The sequence below is a fragment of the Alexandromys fortis genome, unplaced genomic scaffold (genome assembly GCF_014885135.2).
Source record: "Alexandromys fortis isolate MF-2015 unplaced genomic scaffold, M_Fortis_MF-2015_v1.1 scaffold_58, whole genome shotgun sequence".
NCBI lineage: Eukaryota > Metazoa > Chordata > Mammalia > Rodentia > Cricetidae > Alexandromys > Alexandromys fortis.
Genome location: NW_026067940.1, coordinates 2282264 through 2298665, shown reverse-complemented (window position 1 = coordinate 2298665; position 16402 = coordinate 2282264). Strand labels below are relative to the sequence as shown.

At 44.3% G+C, this 16402-nt stretch overlaps 1 protein-coding gene across 2 annotated transcripts in view; it reads left to right on the top strand.

Annotated features, from left to right (window-relative positions):
- The window catches only part of Kif14 (kinesin family member 14), a 72859-nt gene extending 56749 nt beyond the window's left edge, over positions 1 to 16110 (top strand). For both annotated transcript variants that reach the window (XM_050147865.1, XM_050147864.1), the window contains exons 24-30: positions 2795 to 3019; positions 3213 to 3397; positions 7633 to 7788; positions 9782 to 9901; positions 12737 to 12811; positions 13617 to 13749; positions 14108 to 16110. In XM_050147865.1, coding sequence (XP_050003822.1) covers positions 2795 to 3019; positions 3213 to 3397; positions 7633 to 7788; positions 9782 to 9901; positions 12737 to 12811; positions 13617 to 13749; positions 14108 to 14451 — 1238 coding nt within the window. In that variant the 3' untranslated portion in view covers positions 14452 to 16110. The remainder of the gene's footprint in view (positions 1 to 2794; positions 3020 to 3212; positions 3398 to 7632; positions 7789 to 9781; positions 9902 to 12736; positions 12812 to 13616; positions 13750 to 14107) is intronic.
- Positions 16111 to 16402: the final 292 nt, after the last annotated feature.

The following is a 16402-nucleotide window of genomic DNA, read 5'->3' as shown; positions in this document are numbered from 1 at the left end:
TTAGAATGTTATTTCCTTCTGAGCAAAACACCAGAGAGCATATCACACACTGCACTGTGTATGAAGAGGAAATAAAGGGCATGTCCGTAGGTGCCTAAACGAGCAAGACCCAAGACTGCTGCTTGTCTGTGAGCGTGTGTTGGATAGGGGAAGAATCAGTTTTGTTTGTGTGTCTGTGTTTGGGGGTGGGGGAGTTGGGGTTGAACTCAGGGCCTCAAGCACGCTGGACAAACACTGCACCACTGAGCACCTTACTGTATATAAAACCTTATCACAAGTTCCACGTGCTTGGGCTGGAGAGCAGCTCAGCAGTTAAGATCACTTGTTAGCTGTGTGGTGGTGGCACATGCCTTTAATTCCAGCATTTGGGAGGCAGAGGCAAGCCAACCTGGTCTACAGAGCTAGTTCCAGGACAGGCTCCAAAGCTACAGAGAAACCCTGACTCAAAATAAAGAAAGGAAGAAAAGAAGGAAGGAGGAAGGGAGGGAGGAAGGGATAGAGGGACGGAAGGAAGGAAGGAGAAAAGGAAGGAAGGAGAAAAGGAAGGAAGGAGGAAAGAAGGAAGGAGGAAGGAAGGAAGGAAGGAAGGAAGGAAGGAAGGAAGGAAGGAAGGAAGGAAGGAAGGAAGAAGGATCATTTGCTGCTCTAACAAAGAATTCAGATTCAATTCCCAGCATCCATGCGGTGGCTCACAACCATACTCCATTTCTGGGGATCTAATGCTGTCTTCCAGGTATGCACTTGGTACACAGGCATACATGTAGGTAAAGCACTTATACACATAAAATAATAAAATAAATAATCTAAATGTTTTTTAGTTGGAAAGTTACTATTTAGTATATTAGTCTATTTGGTAAAGGCCCTAACAGAATACGAGGAAGAATAAAAGGAACTGTAACTCATCCTCTCCAAAGGAATCAGGTTTGAGTTTTGTTATTTTCTTAAAATTAGCTTGGAGGGATATAATTGTTGTCCTTAGGACTTGTTGATGTTGTTAACCACTGGCTACGTTTGTGTTGTTGTGAGCGCGCGCACGTGTGTGCATACACACACACACACATGATAGGTACGTGCACACATACAGTGACAACTTATTTATTCAGTAGTAAAAGTCGGGTGTTTTATAAAAGTGTTTTTAAGGGAAAGTCAGATACAAGATTCTTGCTTATTTGAAGTCTTCCAGAGATGGAGCTGGGTGTGGTGGTAGACAGTGTCATCCTGGTGAGCTCCCAGAAGGCTGCAGCAGAAAGATGATGAGTTCAGTGCCCGCCTGGGGCTATTCAGTGAAGCAGTGGGGAGCAGGAGAGGGAGGAGCCGCTCCTTGTACACTCGGTAGGAGCCTAATGGAGGGTTTGCTCTGCCTAGCGCCTGACATTCTCTAGCTTTGGGAATCTAAGGAGCGTCTAACTTCTCAGCTCAAGGACCATAATATATTTTAACTAGATTTTTACAGGTCTAAAATGTCCACATTGAATTACAGAATACATCAGCCTCATAGAACATCTACAGTTAACTGTCTCAGGTAACTAACTCTAGTGTCGTGTCATGGACATGCATTCACTGTAGCTGTAGCTTCAGGTTGGGCTTCCGAGCCTTCCTTTCCACGTCAAGCTCTCATCTTTGTTCTGGGCATTTAATATTCCCTATCCTCTGCCTTTTTTTTAGTATTTGACTTCTAGTCCCCTGTGACTAGACCAGAAAACACTGCGTTTTAAGTGGAAATCATGATGCACTGTTATGGGCTCCACTATAAGGTTCCTTGCTGAAGGCTGAAGGGGCTCTCTCACCTTTCTGTTTGCTTCTGCTCTGTCACTACTTAGAAAGCGGTGTTTTTTGCAAGCCCATCTCCCAGAAATGTGCTCTGTGAGCTGCAGATGGTCCATTAGCTTTGGCCTGTTCCAACTGTAGTGTACCCTGGGAAGAGCTCTTCTAAACCACAGGTTCCAGAGGACCAGGGTTCAGTTCTCAGCACCTACATGGCAGCTCCAACTGTCTGGAGCATCAGTTCCGGGGATCTGGTGATCTCTTCTGTCTCCATGAACACTAGATATGAACATGGTACACAGACATACATGCAGGCAAAACACTCAGACACATAAAAATAAAAAGAGAAAGGTTTAAGTGCGTAGGTCCATGGGATATTTTGATTCTCTAATTACTTATATTAAGGGTGAAGAGCTACAAGTCCTGTGGGCTCATATTAGTGAGATGGTGCAGGAGAATTGTCTGTATTCTGTCAATCATGTTATAAATAAACGCTGATTGGCCAGGCAGGAAATATAGGCGGGAAAACCAGACAGGAAGTAGAAATGATACTAGGAGAACAGGAGAAATCTGGGAAGGAGGAAGTTGATTCCTCCCACTCCTGCCCAGACCACCGAAGCAGCAGGATGTGATCTGCCTCACTGAAAAAGGTACTGAGCCACATGGCTAACATAGATCAGAAAAATGGGTTAATCAAGATGTGAGAGTTAGCCAGTGAGAGGCTAGAGCTAATGGGCCAATCAGCTTATAATTTATGGAGACCTATGTGTGATTTTCTTTGGTGCTCAACAGTTGTGGGGTACTGGGCGGGACAGAAACCCAAACAAGCAGGCCTGGCCCTTCATGTTATAGTGAGAGGTTAATTGGTTCCTACCTGGACCTGCGTTTTCATCTTGGTTTATAGAAATTAGAATTCACTGAAATAAGAATAGCTGCTTTGAACTACTAACCAACGATACTTCCGTAGGCCTGAATTCATGCGTTTGTCCGAAAGTATCATGCTTACACTAACTGTTTTCTGTCGATGCAGGTTTAATAGAAAAATCAAGTGCCATTTACCCAAATTCATCAGAACCCTTTCTTCCTGGAATTTGCAAAGAATTGATCGGTTTGTCAATAGACTTTCTTGGACAGAATTATGATGAAGAAAAATCTATAGCAGATAGCCTGATGAGTAATCTTCTTAAACTTTATAACGGGCTGCTTGCCATTTCCAAAGCCCATGAAGAACAGGATGAAGAAAGTCAAAATAACTGTAAGCAGTTCCACTGATTCTACCAACTCCCCTGATGGGATTCTCTGCCCGTTACTCTTGTGTGGGGGATGATTATTTGGTGTATCTGGCCGACATCTCTCAACCCTGTTTAGATGCTTTCATGGTGACTGTATGTGAGTTCTTTTATCTGGAGACATTCCTTGCAGTAATTCTTCTTCTTCTTCTTTCCTAGTGTTCTCTTCTGACCGGGCGGCTCAGGCCCTCGCCGTCCAGATTGCTTGTGCCTTTGAGCAGCTTGTGGTTTTGTTGAAACACTGGCTGGATTATTCTCCACCTGGTACCAGCTCAGCAAGGCTTGAAGATGAATTGAGACAAGATATTAAAAAGCTGGGAGGCTATTTACAATTGTTTTTGCAGGTACCTTGATTTTTTATTTTTGAATAATTTCATGTGTTCTAAAAGTATTTATTGAACTTTCTACCACCTGTATCTTCCCTAAAATTACACCCTGAGGATTTCTGGGTGTTTCCTGTTTTGGGGTCCTAAGACTGTGGGTTCATTTGGTTTACTGGGCAAAGATTTGGTGTCCTCTGTATCCTAAGTGGTTCGCAAATGTAAAACTACACCAGTTCCGTTCTGCGTTCTACTCGTTATGCACTAGGGGAACCAGGCTGAAAATTTAAAACACACAGACAGAGACAGACAGACAGACAGGACCACGGGGACATGCTTGAGACAAGAATGCCTACTTTACTGTGCTCAGGGGCAGCTTATATAGGGCTCTGGCCATGCCCCAGCTCTTGGGATCTTTCAGCTGCAGCCCCTCCAGCCTGCCATCAGGGTCTCATGCTCAGAGCAGCTGTGGGCTGCTCAGAGCAGAGGAAAACAAGTTGTTTACAAGAAATTCAGGGTCTGGTGGTCCACAGTCCCCAACACGCAGATCCTGGTTCATTTCGTCCTCATGACAACCCCAATTGATGCCGCAGTCACCGTTTTATAGATTAGGAAGTAGAGGCTTGGGAAATGACTGGCTCAACCACTGTTAGGTAACTACTGGGTCATGGGGGTGGATTTAAATGCACGATGTTGATGTCTTCGTGGGTTATGCTCTGCTAGCCTCCAGTTAAGGTCACTGGGTAGAGGGACAGAGTCTTGCTCTGGCTGTGGGCTGGCTTTCTGAATTAGTAATGAACCTGTTGATATCTTGGTAAGAAAAGTAATTTTGTTTCTTGCTTACTTTGTATCAAGTAACATTGGGTTTGGCCACTAGGAAGAAGCAAGATAAAATCTTGCTTTTTATCTGCTAGTAGGCATGGAGGTTCTTCTGCACACAGAGGCAGGATCCCAACTCCTTTCTATCTTCTCCTCTGCTGTGTCTGAAGTGCAGACCTCGTCATGCTCCATCACAGTAGAGCACCATCTGAGTTGTGTGTGTGTGTGTGTGTGTGTGTGTGTGTGCGCGCGTGCAGCAGGGGGGCCAGTGGGGACGAGGAAACGCCTTCCTTTCAAGGAAATATCTGTGAGGCATCGTATGGTGCTTATATATGTCTGGCCAAAACTTCACCTGTCCAACTTTATCTATAATCAAGAAGTGGAGGGGGCTGGAGAGATGGCTCAGTGGTTAAGAGCATTGCCTGTTCTTCCAAAGGTCCTGAGTTCAATTCCCAGCAACCACATGGTGGCTCACAACCATCTGTAAAGAGGTTTGGTGCCCTCTTCTGGCCTTCAGGCATACAGACAGAATATTGTATACATAATAAATAAATAAATATTTTAAAAAAAGGGGGGGGGAACTGGAGAGATGGCTCAGTGGTTAAGAGCACTGCCTGCTCTTCCAGAGGTCCTGAGTTCAATTCCCAGCAACCACATGGTGGCTCACAACCATCTGTAATGAGATCTGGTGCCCTCTTCTGGCATGCGGGCATACATGGAGGCAGAACGTTGTATACATAATAAATAAATAATAAATCTTTAAAAAAAAAAAAGAAGTGGATTTTTTTTTATTTTTCTAGGCACCCATGAATCAAGTTAAAAATCAAGGGTGCATTACAGTAGAAGTAGGGAACTAATGTTGAAGATCTTTACAAGAATGTCTCAAATAGATGAGGGGGAAGAGGAGAAAATACCAAGAGAGGCAAGTTTTACTTTTTAAAATAAATATTTAAACTTTCTAGATTATTTGGTCAAGTTTTATGCAGTGACACCTACAATATTTTTGTAGTGATTCACACTGACGTCTTTTTACATTTGGGGAGTGTGAGGGTTCTACACATCAGGGTGCAGTGTGGAAGTCCAGAGCAGCCTGCAGGAGTCAGCTTTCTTTCTGCCATGTGGGTTCCGGAGACCCAGGTCATAGGACTGATGGCAGCCTCCTTTACCCACGAGCCCACCTGACATTCCACATTTTGTGGAGTTTTTATTGTGACAAGTGCTTCCTAGTGGGCTGAGTTAGGGAAATACTTACTATACCTTGTGGTTTTCCCCCAGAGAACTTTCTTGGTCTCCCCAGCTTGGTTGGGTACCTCTCTTGTTTTCTGTTAACCCCGAGTAAAGCTACTCATTACGTCTTTCAGTATGCTATTCTGTGGATAAGCATGTGCACTTTAGTGACGGTAGGCTCTCTGTAGGTGTAGGACCCAGAGTGTCTTCACAAGGCCTCATGTGATGGTTAGATGGATAGATATGGTTGTTAAATGAATCCTATACTCACATCAAACGAAGGGTCACTTTGGATGTGGACAACAGGGAAGAGAAGAAGGTAACACAGAGGTGGACTAAAGACAGATGTGGGCAAACTTCAGGTGAAGAAGATCTGACAACAGAACCATGAACACGGAAGCCTGGGACGGTCAGAGACCAAGGCTTTCGGTCAGGAAGAAGGAATACAGCTTAGGAGGGTCTGTGGTAGAAACGAAAGAGAGGCAGTTTAAGGTGTGTGTGTGTGTGTGTGTGTGTGTGTGTGTGTGTGTTAGGTTCAACCTAATGAAGGAATATAACTCAGGACAGCCTGTGGTAGACATGAAAGAGAGGCAACTTTAGAGTAGTTGGGCGGGGAGTGGAATAAACCCACAAACCAGAAACTCACTGTTGATATTTGAAATCCTGTGTTTTAGTCTATGCTATATTAATTTGTGTATTTAGGCAAACTGCTTAGCTTCTTGAGTCTCTCCATTTTCTTACCTGGAAAATAAGAACAGTAATGTCTGCCTGGCAGGTTTATTGTGGTTATCAAGATTAAATCATGGTACTCTTATAAGAGAGTACCTGAGAGGCGGATCTTTGTGAGTTAGAGGCCAACCTGGTCTACAGAGTGAGTTCAGGACAGCCAGGAATACACAGAAAAACCCTGTCTCAAAACACCAAAAGAGGAAGGAAGGAAGGAAGGGAGGGAGGGAGGGAGGGAGGGAGGGAGGGAGGGAGGGAGGGAGGAAGAAAAGAAAAATTGATGAGAGAGAATGAATAAATAACTGGTAGAGTTTCTGCTGTGAAATCTCTCTTCATTTTCTGGGAAGAAGGCTTTGAACTTTACTTGAGAGTTTCAACTTATAGACTTATGGGATGTATTCTATACAAAGAATGAAGGCTTGAGACCCAGTGACTAGGAAGTTAAGTTTGGCTCTGGAAGACTCAGGTGAAGCCAGAACACTTGTGCTGAAGCATGGTTTGGCAGTCCTTACTTGTAATGGTGTAATGAACATCTTCCATGGTAGTGCCGCAGTGGGGAGGACCAGAAAGAACCATTCGAGAGGAGGCTCCTGTGCCTTCAAGACTTGTGCACTGAGTGCATATGGGAAGGCTGTCGTTTAAGAGCTGGGGTGTTTCTTTCTTCCTCTTCCTCCCCTTTGCCGTCTCCCCTGAGAAAAGAACATAGTTTTAGTACCTGTCTGTTGGGGTGCTGACAGGACAGTTAAAGTTGAGAGGCCAAAGACACACCATTTTGTTCCTCGTGTTGCTGTGTCCTTATCAGTCCTGCCTTAGGTTTAACTTCACACTTAAATGTCTCCTTCACTGTGTTGTCTTTGAGGGAGGCAGAAGCTGGATCTTGCTCATGTTACAGCTGCATAGCTTCAGGGCTGCCTGCTTTCAGTCTCTCTCCAGCATTTCAGGGGTCTTTAGATTATGAATTTTATTTTGATGTGTATGGGTATTTTGCCTGCATGTATACCTGTGTTCCGCATATGGGCCCGATGCCCTCAGAAGTTCCAGGTGATTGTGAGTCACCTAATGTGGGTGCTAGGAATCAAACCTTGGTCCTCTGGAAGAGCAGCCAGTGCCCTTAATCTACTGAGCTATTTCTCCAACTGTTTTGTTATCTTTAGTGCTGGGACTGGGGGCTTAAGTCCAGCCCCTCATGCTTGCTAACTCACCCACTGTCCCTTTTTTCTCCATCTTATCACCTCTTAAAAAATTCATATGTGGGGTCCAGAGAGATGGCTCAGTAGTTAAAGAGCACTGGCTGCTCTTCCAGAGGTCTTGAGTTCTATTACCAGCAACCACATGGTGGCTCACAACCATCTCAAGTGGGATCAGATGCCCTCTTCTGACATAAAGTTGTACATGCAGATAGAGCACTCAAATAAATACATACGTACATAAATCTTTTTTAAAAATTTCATATGTGATATACTGACTGATCCATTTTTATTTCATAGGGGTGCTGTTCGGATATTTCATCAATGGTACAAGAGGCTCGAAACAAAGTCATCCAGGTGATACTGCAGGCTGTTCAGTGTGTGGCTCAGCTGGCCATTCTGAAAGGGAGCAGGCTCTGTCTTCTGGAAAACAGCAGCAAGAGTTCCAATGCCCGGGTAATGTATACTGTTAGCTCTGAAAGGCTTCTGTGGGAACATTAGAGACTTCTGTTAGCAGGATCACTGCACAAAATAAGTTCATATCTCTTTTTCAAAATAACTTGTACTTTTAATAGTTTGGCAGTGCCTTTAAATTCTTCAGTCAAGTTTGGATGAAATAAGACTGGGAAATACTCCATTGGTGGTTTGCATGCATGCACGGGTTTGAGCCCTGCACTGTCACAGGTGTGGTAGTACAGTCTGTAGTCCAGCCCTAGGAGGCAGATAGGAGGATCACAAGGGCAAGATCAGTTGAGGCCAGCCTGGGCTACACAAGTACCTTTCTCAAACAAATGGTTAAACTATGATTGGATGAGTTCAAGGCTATCCTGAACTACACAGTGAGTTCCAGGACACTGAGATCTTATCTCAGAAAACAAACAGAAAATCCTTTTGGGGCTAGGAGTAGGGTCCTCGTCTACCACTTAGGGGTTGAGGATCATAAAAACAGGGACAACCTGGGCTACATAGTGAGACCAACCTCAAAAACTAATGAAGGAAAGATGTTCCTTTTGCTCTCTGGTTTGATGACTGTTATCAACTGTGGAACATCTCATCCAGTTTACACAAGGAAAAGAAACAGTAATTATAGAATATTTTTATTTGCCCACTTTATGCTATGAACAATACTATATTACAATGGATTGTATCCTAGCAAATAAGGTCCTACCTAAAATAAGCATCCTTTTATAGCACATGGAATACTAATTATTGTAGCACAAATTCTAGTTGGTCTTATGATGTGGGATTTTCCTCTGTATGTTGTGACTATGTTTTATTACCATTGGTTAATAAAAAGCTGCCTTGGGTGCTGGATAGAACAAGGTTTCCAAACAGAGACAGAGGGAGAAAGTAGGCAGAGTCGAGGAGATACCATGTAGCCACTGAATGAAAAAGATGCCTGCCAGAACCACGAGCCTCATGGTAAAATATAAAATAATAAAAATGGGTTAAGATGTAAGAGTTCGTTAATAAAAAAAGCCCAAGCTAATAGACCAAACAGTGTTTTAATTAATGTAGTTTCTGTATGATTATTTTGTGTCTGGACGGCTAGAAATGAACTAGCAACCTCCAACTACAGTCTCAATAATAAAAACCCAGAGTCAGATATGAGTGGGTAAAAGCTGAAGGATCAGAGAGGCAGAGCGGCCAGTCACTAGAGAGACCTTTTATACCTCTGCCAGTGCTTAGACCAAAGGGACGGACATCCTGTTTTCAGACTGCACTGTACGTCTGTCTCCTCCCACCTTATAGTCCTCTCTCAACCCAGCCACTTGCTCCTGTCTCTTCCTCCCTAGCACTGGGATTTAAGGCGTGGAATCCCAAATACTGGGATCACCTTTGTGTGAGCTCTGTTTTTCTTTTAGACAGATTCAACCTTCTGTTGTCCAGGGTGGCCTTGAACTCACAGAGAATCTGTCTCTGTCTCCTGAGTCCTGGGGTTAAAGGTGTATGCCACCACTCCCTGGCCTCTAGTGGCTTAGCTCTGCCTCTGGTTTTCAGGCAAGCTTTATTTGTTAAAACACAAACAAAATACCACTACAAATTATAATTTTGTTAATTTTATTTCCCAATAGATTGTTCTCATACTAATAGCTGAATTTAATAAACTGGGAATGAATACATTTCATTACCTTATAATTTTGGAGAGTATGTAAAACCAGGCATATGAGATGGCGCAGTGGTGATGGTATTTGCATCAAGTCTAGTTTCCTCAGTTCCAGCCCTTAGAGCCATGTGGTAGAGAGAACCAGCTCCTACGAGTTGTCCTATGACCCCCATGTGCGCTCTCTCTCTCTCTCTCTCTCTCTCTCTCTCTCTCTCTCTCTCTCTCTCTCTCTCTCTCTCTCTCTCTCTCTCACACACACACACATACACACACAAATATAATAAAATTTTAACATATAAAACCTGAGCTTTCCAGCTAAATGCCTAAAACTTTTCCTAACAGGAATTCACAAGTGCTCTCCAGGAAGGCATAGCCTTGGGGATGAAGAGTCTCTTAGATTCTGGGCTGGAAAAAGCACAGGAACTCGAGCGAGACCTCTCCAGGCAGCATGCACATGAGGAGGTAAGCTGTGTGGGACGCTTGATCTTAAAAATGGTTTGATTTCTGGATGTATATTGTCCAAAATACTTAAAATGTGCAAATAATAGTATAATGTGGTGAATTCTATTTTTGCATATTATGTATTTATGAATTTTAGTTGTGCTGAATATTTTGTAATGGCGAGGCAGATACCGTGTCCCTATGAAGCTCCTTAGCCACGTGGAGGGTGGCAGTAACAGCTATTGTTGACTCTGCATGTCCTTCTCCACCTTCCTGTGCGTCTTTACTCTTCCACCTAAACAAAGAAGCAGCACTACTGGGCCAGTCATCTGGAGCTAAGGATTTTTCCTGGACCATTCGCATCAGTGACTTCATACCAAGATATAGACCTAGTAGAGCTGTCGGTGACGCCCTCGAGTACTTCTGCCTCCTCCCAGAGCAGTGTCAGGAGTGGAGGCTGGAGAGGTGCCCCAAGTGTTCTCGCAGAGGACCAAGGTTCAGTTCCCAGCGCCCACGTGGTGCCTAACAATAGTTGGCAACTCCAGTTTCAGGGATGCCCTACTGCCCAAGGGTATCTGCCACATATGTGGTACATAGATATATGTAAGGCAAAATATTCATAGACATAAAATAAAATGTTTAAAATTAAAAAATTAATACTAGTAATAATGGCTGGCAAATGCTAAATTGCTCATCTTGTACATGTTGCATTCTCTGAATATGTCTGCCTTTCTCGCAGACATATTTTTGTTCATTTATTTTAAAAGATGGGCAAAGCCAAAGAAGTTTTTATTGTCACTAAATCAAGATCTGTGGGTCCCGTGCAATTTCGGTAGACATGACGCAGGTTCTGCTGTGGTACTTTGAGGAGGGATGTGTTGGACTTTAGGTCGTAGTCAGCCACTGCTGGCAGCTGAGATTGGCTTTGCCTCAGGAGCAGCCCAGCCCCCTTCATCATCCCTGCGCTCTATGCTGGAGTTCTGTCAGCAACCCTTCTGCTGGCAGGAAGTGCAGAGAGTGGAATAGTGACGAGTGGACAGAAATGAGACATGAGGTGTGTTAAACTGTTAAACAGGGGTGGGTATTCGCTTTGACAGTGCTGGGGGAAATGAGGATTCTTCATGCAGGACTCTGTTCTCCTTCCTCTTGTTCTTCAGCCTGCCATGTACTTTGTTACACAGCAGAATTTTAATTCATATATCCTTTTTTTTCTCTCTCGCTCTGTGTCTGTGTGTGTGTGCAGGCACATGAATGTGTGTGTGTGTGTGTGTGTGCAGGTACACGTTTGTGGATGTGTGTGTAGGTCAGAAGTCAATCTCAGATGTTGTTTCTCAGGAACTGTCCACCTTTTTGCTTTTTGAGGTAGAGTCTCTCACTGGCATCTAGAGCTGACCAGTTAAGCTAGACTGGCGGTCAGGAAGCCCTAGAGATCCTTTGCCTTCATCATGCCTGGTATCACCAGCTCATGCCACCCATGCCAAGTCATTATGTGGTTGCTGGGGATTGAACTCAGCTCCTCATGATTTCATGGCAAGCACAATGGAGCTATCTCCCCCGTTCCTGATTGTATTCTTCCAAATTAAAAGTTGTAAGAGCCTGTGTGGCAGGGGCTGGAGCGGTGGCTCAGCAGGTGGCTCTTCCAAAGGACTGGGGTGTGAATCTCTGCACCCCACATCAGACAGCTCACACCTACCTGTAACTCCAGCTCCAGGAAGTCTCACACCCTCTTCTGGCCTGTGGGCACTGAAATCATGTGTGTTCATACACACACACAAATATAGTAATTATCAGGATTGCATTATATTTTTAAAAAAATGATCCATAGCAGAAAAATAGAATCCCCAAGAAGTAGAAGAATCATAAGTAGAGAAATAGACAGTAGGCTCATAGAAGGCATTGGAATTATGATTTCAAAACTGTGTTCATGAAGTCAAGAATGTGTGCCTTTTGGGAGAGTCTTACCATGTGGCTCCGGTTGGCCTGGAACTGGCTTTGTTGTCCAGGCTGGTTTGAACCTTATAGTAATCCTCCTGCCTCTCACTCCTGAGTGCTGGGATTATTAGGTATGGTACCATGGCCTACATCTCTTCTTACTGTAAAGGCAAGTTTGCGCTGACACAGACAAGAGCTTAGTGAGAGCCAATTAAACACAGCACAGAATCCCCTTGAGCAGTGGAAAGCAACTTTTTGATTTAGTCTAAGACTCGCACTGCTTCTGAGCTAGGAGTTACCATCTGGGACCTGACTCTCAGTCTGTAGGATAGGAAATGCCATGTGCAGCATAGGACTGTAGCTGAGAATCAGATAAAACCGCAATGTTCTCAGAGCAGCTCATGTTTGCTTGTTAGCTCAACCCTCACTTTCTTCTGAGGGAAATTTTGGAAATTTCATCCCTATAAATATTTAAATAAAATGCAGTATCATTTTGATAGCAGACATCAGAGTATATTCCTTTTTATGTTTATATTTTATTATTTGTATGTGTGCACTTGGAGACCTGTGTATCATGTCACATATGTGGAAGTCAGAAGACAACTGTGGGAAGTCAGTTCGCTCTTCCCACCTTTAGTACCCAGGTCGACTGCAGGTCCACAGGCTTGCATAGCAAGTGACTGCCCCTGCTGAGCCCAAGTGTGGGCTTTGTTGATGTGGAAATCAGTGTGTCATTTATTTAAAAGGAAATTCCATTAGTATGACTTATGTGCTCTCAAGTCGGTTTCTGCTTACCTCAAAGATAGAACTTCCATCTCTTCTGGATTCTAGACTAGAACTTTTCCATCTGGTCTCACACAGGTCTAAAAATGATAGTTTGGAGATGATTATTTGTATAACGAAGTATTTTATCATTTTCTATAGGTCACTGAGCAGATGAAGGCTAATGCCGTGGAACTGGTCAAGCGTCTTGGGAACACCTTTGCTGAATGGAGACTAGTAAGAGGGGCTTCGATCGTTTGTGTTTCTCATCGCGGTAGGCTCGGCTGTAGAACTTGATTTCCTCTGCATCTTTAGCTGGAGACGGCTATGCTGTGCAGGATAACTAAGCATGCTTGTTTTCTAGTTTTCCTCCCGGCAGCCTTAATGCACTGGTGTCGGGAGTAGGTACTTGGCGGCACAGGAGCTTCCTAACGCATCAGCCGTTTGGTAGTTACTGCATAGGGCTGCCAGCTTTTGCTAGAGTGTGGTCATCGTAGGCTAAGAACCACACTAATAGTTAATGTGCTCCCATGGTGTCCGATGGGGTTGAATTCAAGTAGGCTCATGTCACGATCTCACTCTATAGACAAAGGTAGATGGAGTGTAGAATCACTGTACTGAAGAGAGTAATGCTCATGGCCAAAGTGATTAAGTAAAGCAAATATTTCAAGTAAATACTGTGGAACTGGATTCTTTGAAGTTAGCTATCAGCCTTTTCTGGTACTGGATTCTACGGCACTGTTGCTTCACTCTGTCCCTACGCGCCAGGATGCTAGGGCTGAAATTTAAATTGAGTGAAAACTAAATTCTTATTGCTTTTGAAAGTAGTCGTTGTTCATTTTGTATTTTGATCTTGCTTGTAGACGAGTTTATGCACTGGGGAGGAAATTAAACACTTTCAGTGTAATTTGTTATTGATGTAGTTTCATTGGACATAGCGTAATCCAATGATAAATTTCTGGGCAATTAAAATCATTGTACTAAATTTACTGTCATGCACTTTATTATATCTGTATTTTAAATATTGGTTTTGTTTATGCAGAAAAGATTCAGAACTCAAGTACAAGAAGGTTCTAGGCAACAAGGTTCCAGGATGGTAACTCTCGCATCAGAGTTCTTGAAGTTAAAATGTTGCTTGGAGAAAACCATTGAGATTATTACATCTGCACTGAGAGGTATGCACCCCAAGTGGGATCTGGACTGGGACTGCGTGATCCAGGGACCCCGACATGTCTCCCCTCTCTCGCAGCCTGAGCTATGACTAAAGCTCACTGCACACTGCCCCAGTGAGATTAGTTACCAGTGCAGGAGCTGGGCTGTTGAGCTCCGCACAACACAAGGCCACACAGGCCTGCACAGTCAGGGAAGCCTGTACTTAGACAGGGAAGCCTGTCCAAGGGCACTTCAGCGGGATAACCCTCAGTGGTTTGGGCTGTCACTTAGGGTCCTTTTGCTAAGAGATCCCTAGAGTCATGTGATAGCCTGCTGGCACCTGGAATGGGTAACCCACTTTTCCCTTTCTCTCTTGCACAGGGTACCCCAGTGACCTGCACTGTCTCAGAAACTGTACTGAAACGCTCTGTACCCTGGCTCCCAAGCTCCACAGTGACATCATTGGGCCCTCTGCCTCTGCTGGCAGCTGTGGGAAACTAGAATCTCTAGCTAAATCACTCCTCTTCTGTTTTGAACGTGGAGAAAGACCTGGTTTGTTGAAACCCGAGGAATCTCGTAATCAGCAAAGCGAGGGAGAGCAGTGTGAGTCAGGCGGGGCTGACTGCAGCACAGGCGTGCCAGAGTGTGCTGGTGAACCCCACAGAGACACGTCCCCAGCAGTGTCCTCACAGGCCTGCACCCCCAATAGGATTCAGTGGGTGTGAAACCACTGCACAGGCACCTGGTGACTGCCCATGACCAAAAAGGACACTTGGTGACGCTTTTCCTCACACAGGAGAACATGTGTGTAAATGTTTAGAGTTCGTGTCTATGCGGAGTCTCATATCGGGTGATATTATCTGTGATAGTACCAACAGATGGAGTCCTGGTTTCAAATGCCTCAGTGTGGCTCAGAATTTCCTAAGCAGATGATTTTCAGACAAGGAGTTTACCATGTTGAAACACTGGCAGCCAAATGAAATTAGGGTCTCAGGGCCACGTGAGTGACTGTGTCTCCAGTTCCTCATTGCCTTGAATTCTGAATGTTTACCTTGGACGCTGCTGTACTGTCTCTCTCTACCTGGTGCATCAGCCTGTTCGTAGATGGGTACTTTCTCATGCGTGGACATCTGAGCAGGTGGTAACTTTGGGCCTGTGCGTTCTCTTCCCCAAATGCAGCAGATAGGGTTAGGGTGGTGGTGAAATTCTCAACACAAGTTTAGCTAAGGCAGCTTGCTCCAACTCTACCGAGTGCTTACCTGTTTGCCGTCAGTAGTAAATGTGTAATTTGTTTATTTTCAAACTGTAATACCTAAAGGTCACCCAGATCATATTTTACTGTGTTAGCTGTGTTCTGTAATGGGAATGATATTCATAAAATTTTGAGGTAGCATCACTTGGGGAATCAGAGGCTGGCCCTTTTTTATAGCACTTGTTTTGCTAAAGGGAGCTAGTTTACGTGCTGTTTGATGAAAACGGAAGATCCTTATTATATTTCATAACTTTAAAAGACCCTTCATCTACAATCAAGTAATAAAGATAATACCCTACTTTAGGGTTTAACTTAAGGAAATAGTTTAACATTTTTGGCCTCAAGGATGTGTGTAACTTGAGAAGGTACATAGTATCTTTGCCTGGGTGGCCTAAGCAGGTTCTGGAGGGAAATTCTCCGGAGTCATAGCCTGACCCTTTCTCTTGTTTCACTTGAGGTCGCTGGGTGAAGCTGGCTTGAGTTCACCCGCCGTTTTCTCTGGGGGAGAGACTGTAGAGCAGCCTGGGGTGGTTGGCCAGGCAGTGACACCCATGCTTCTGGGGCTTTGAAGCGGTGCGGTGCAGTCACCGGGCCACCCTGAGCGGACTGCTCCTGTCTCAAGTGTGGCAACGCTGAGGCTTTGTTTCCATTTTCCTTTTGTTATTTTGGCGGCTTGTGAGGTTCACTGCGGATCAGTCTGTGTCTGGCAAGCAGCACTTCTGCTCCTGTTTGATACACTGAAGTGCACAGAAGCATCTGTCCTGAAGGTTGTGCTTCTTGAACTCACTGAATTAGATGGAGATTTCACCTTGCTGCGCAGCAGTTAGTCTTTAGTTTCTCTGTCCCTTCTCCCTCGGTTTTTTCTGTCTTTGAGACATGGTCCTGCTGGGTAGCCCTGTCATCTTGCTGCCCTCACCTCCTGGGTGCTGGGGTCACGGTGCACCCCAAACCCAGCTGCTGTCTATTTTCCAAACTCATGTCTGTCCTCAGAAATGTTTCGGGTATGCTTGTAAGCTTATTTATATTTATGCTGAATAACTTGTGATACTGTATTTAAGTGGATGCTGTTAGAATCATGCGCACTGAAAGTGTCATAAAGACGGTGCCTTAATAAATCTTGGGAGCTTCAGAATCGCCTCCTCGTCCAAGAGTTCTTTTATTGAATTATTTTCAGCCACTTTACTCCTGATTCAAAAATGTCACAATAGCTCTGCCTGGCTAATACCTATTCTATTTTACAAATCAAATAAGCAGGAAACAGTCAACAAATGCTAAAATTCTCATGGTTACTGTGCCCCGTTTCTCACTTCACTTCTGAAGCCCGAAACTGGACCCAGGTGCTCTGTCACTGAGCTACAACCTCTAGCCTGTTCCTGTCTTCTCCTTTAGCACTGTTCCGCCCTCTCGAGTTGCTTGAGGATGGA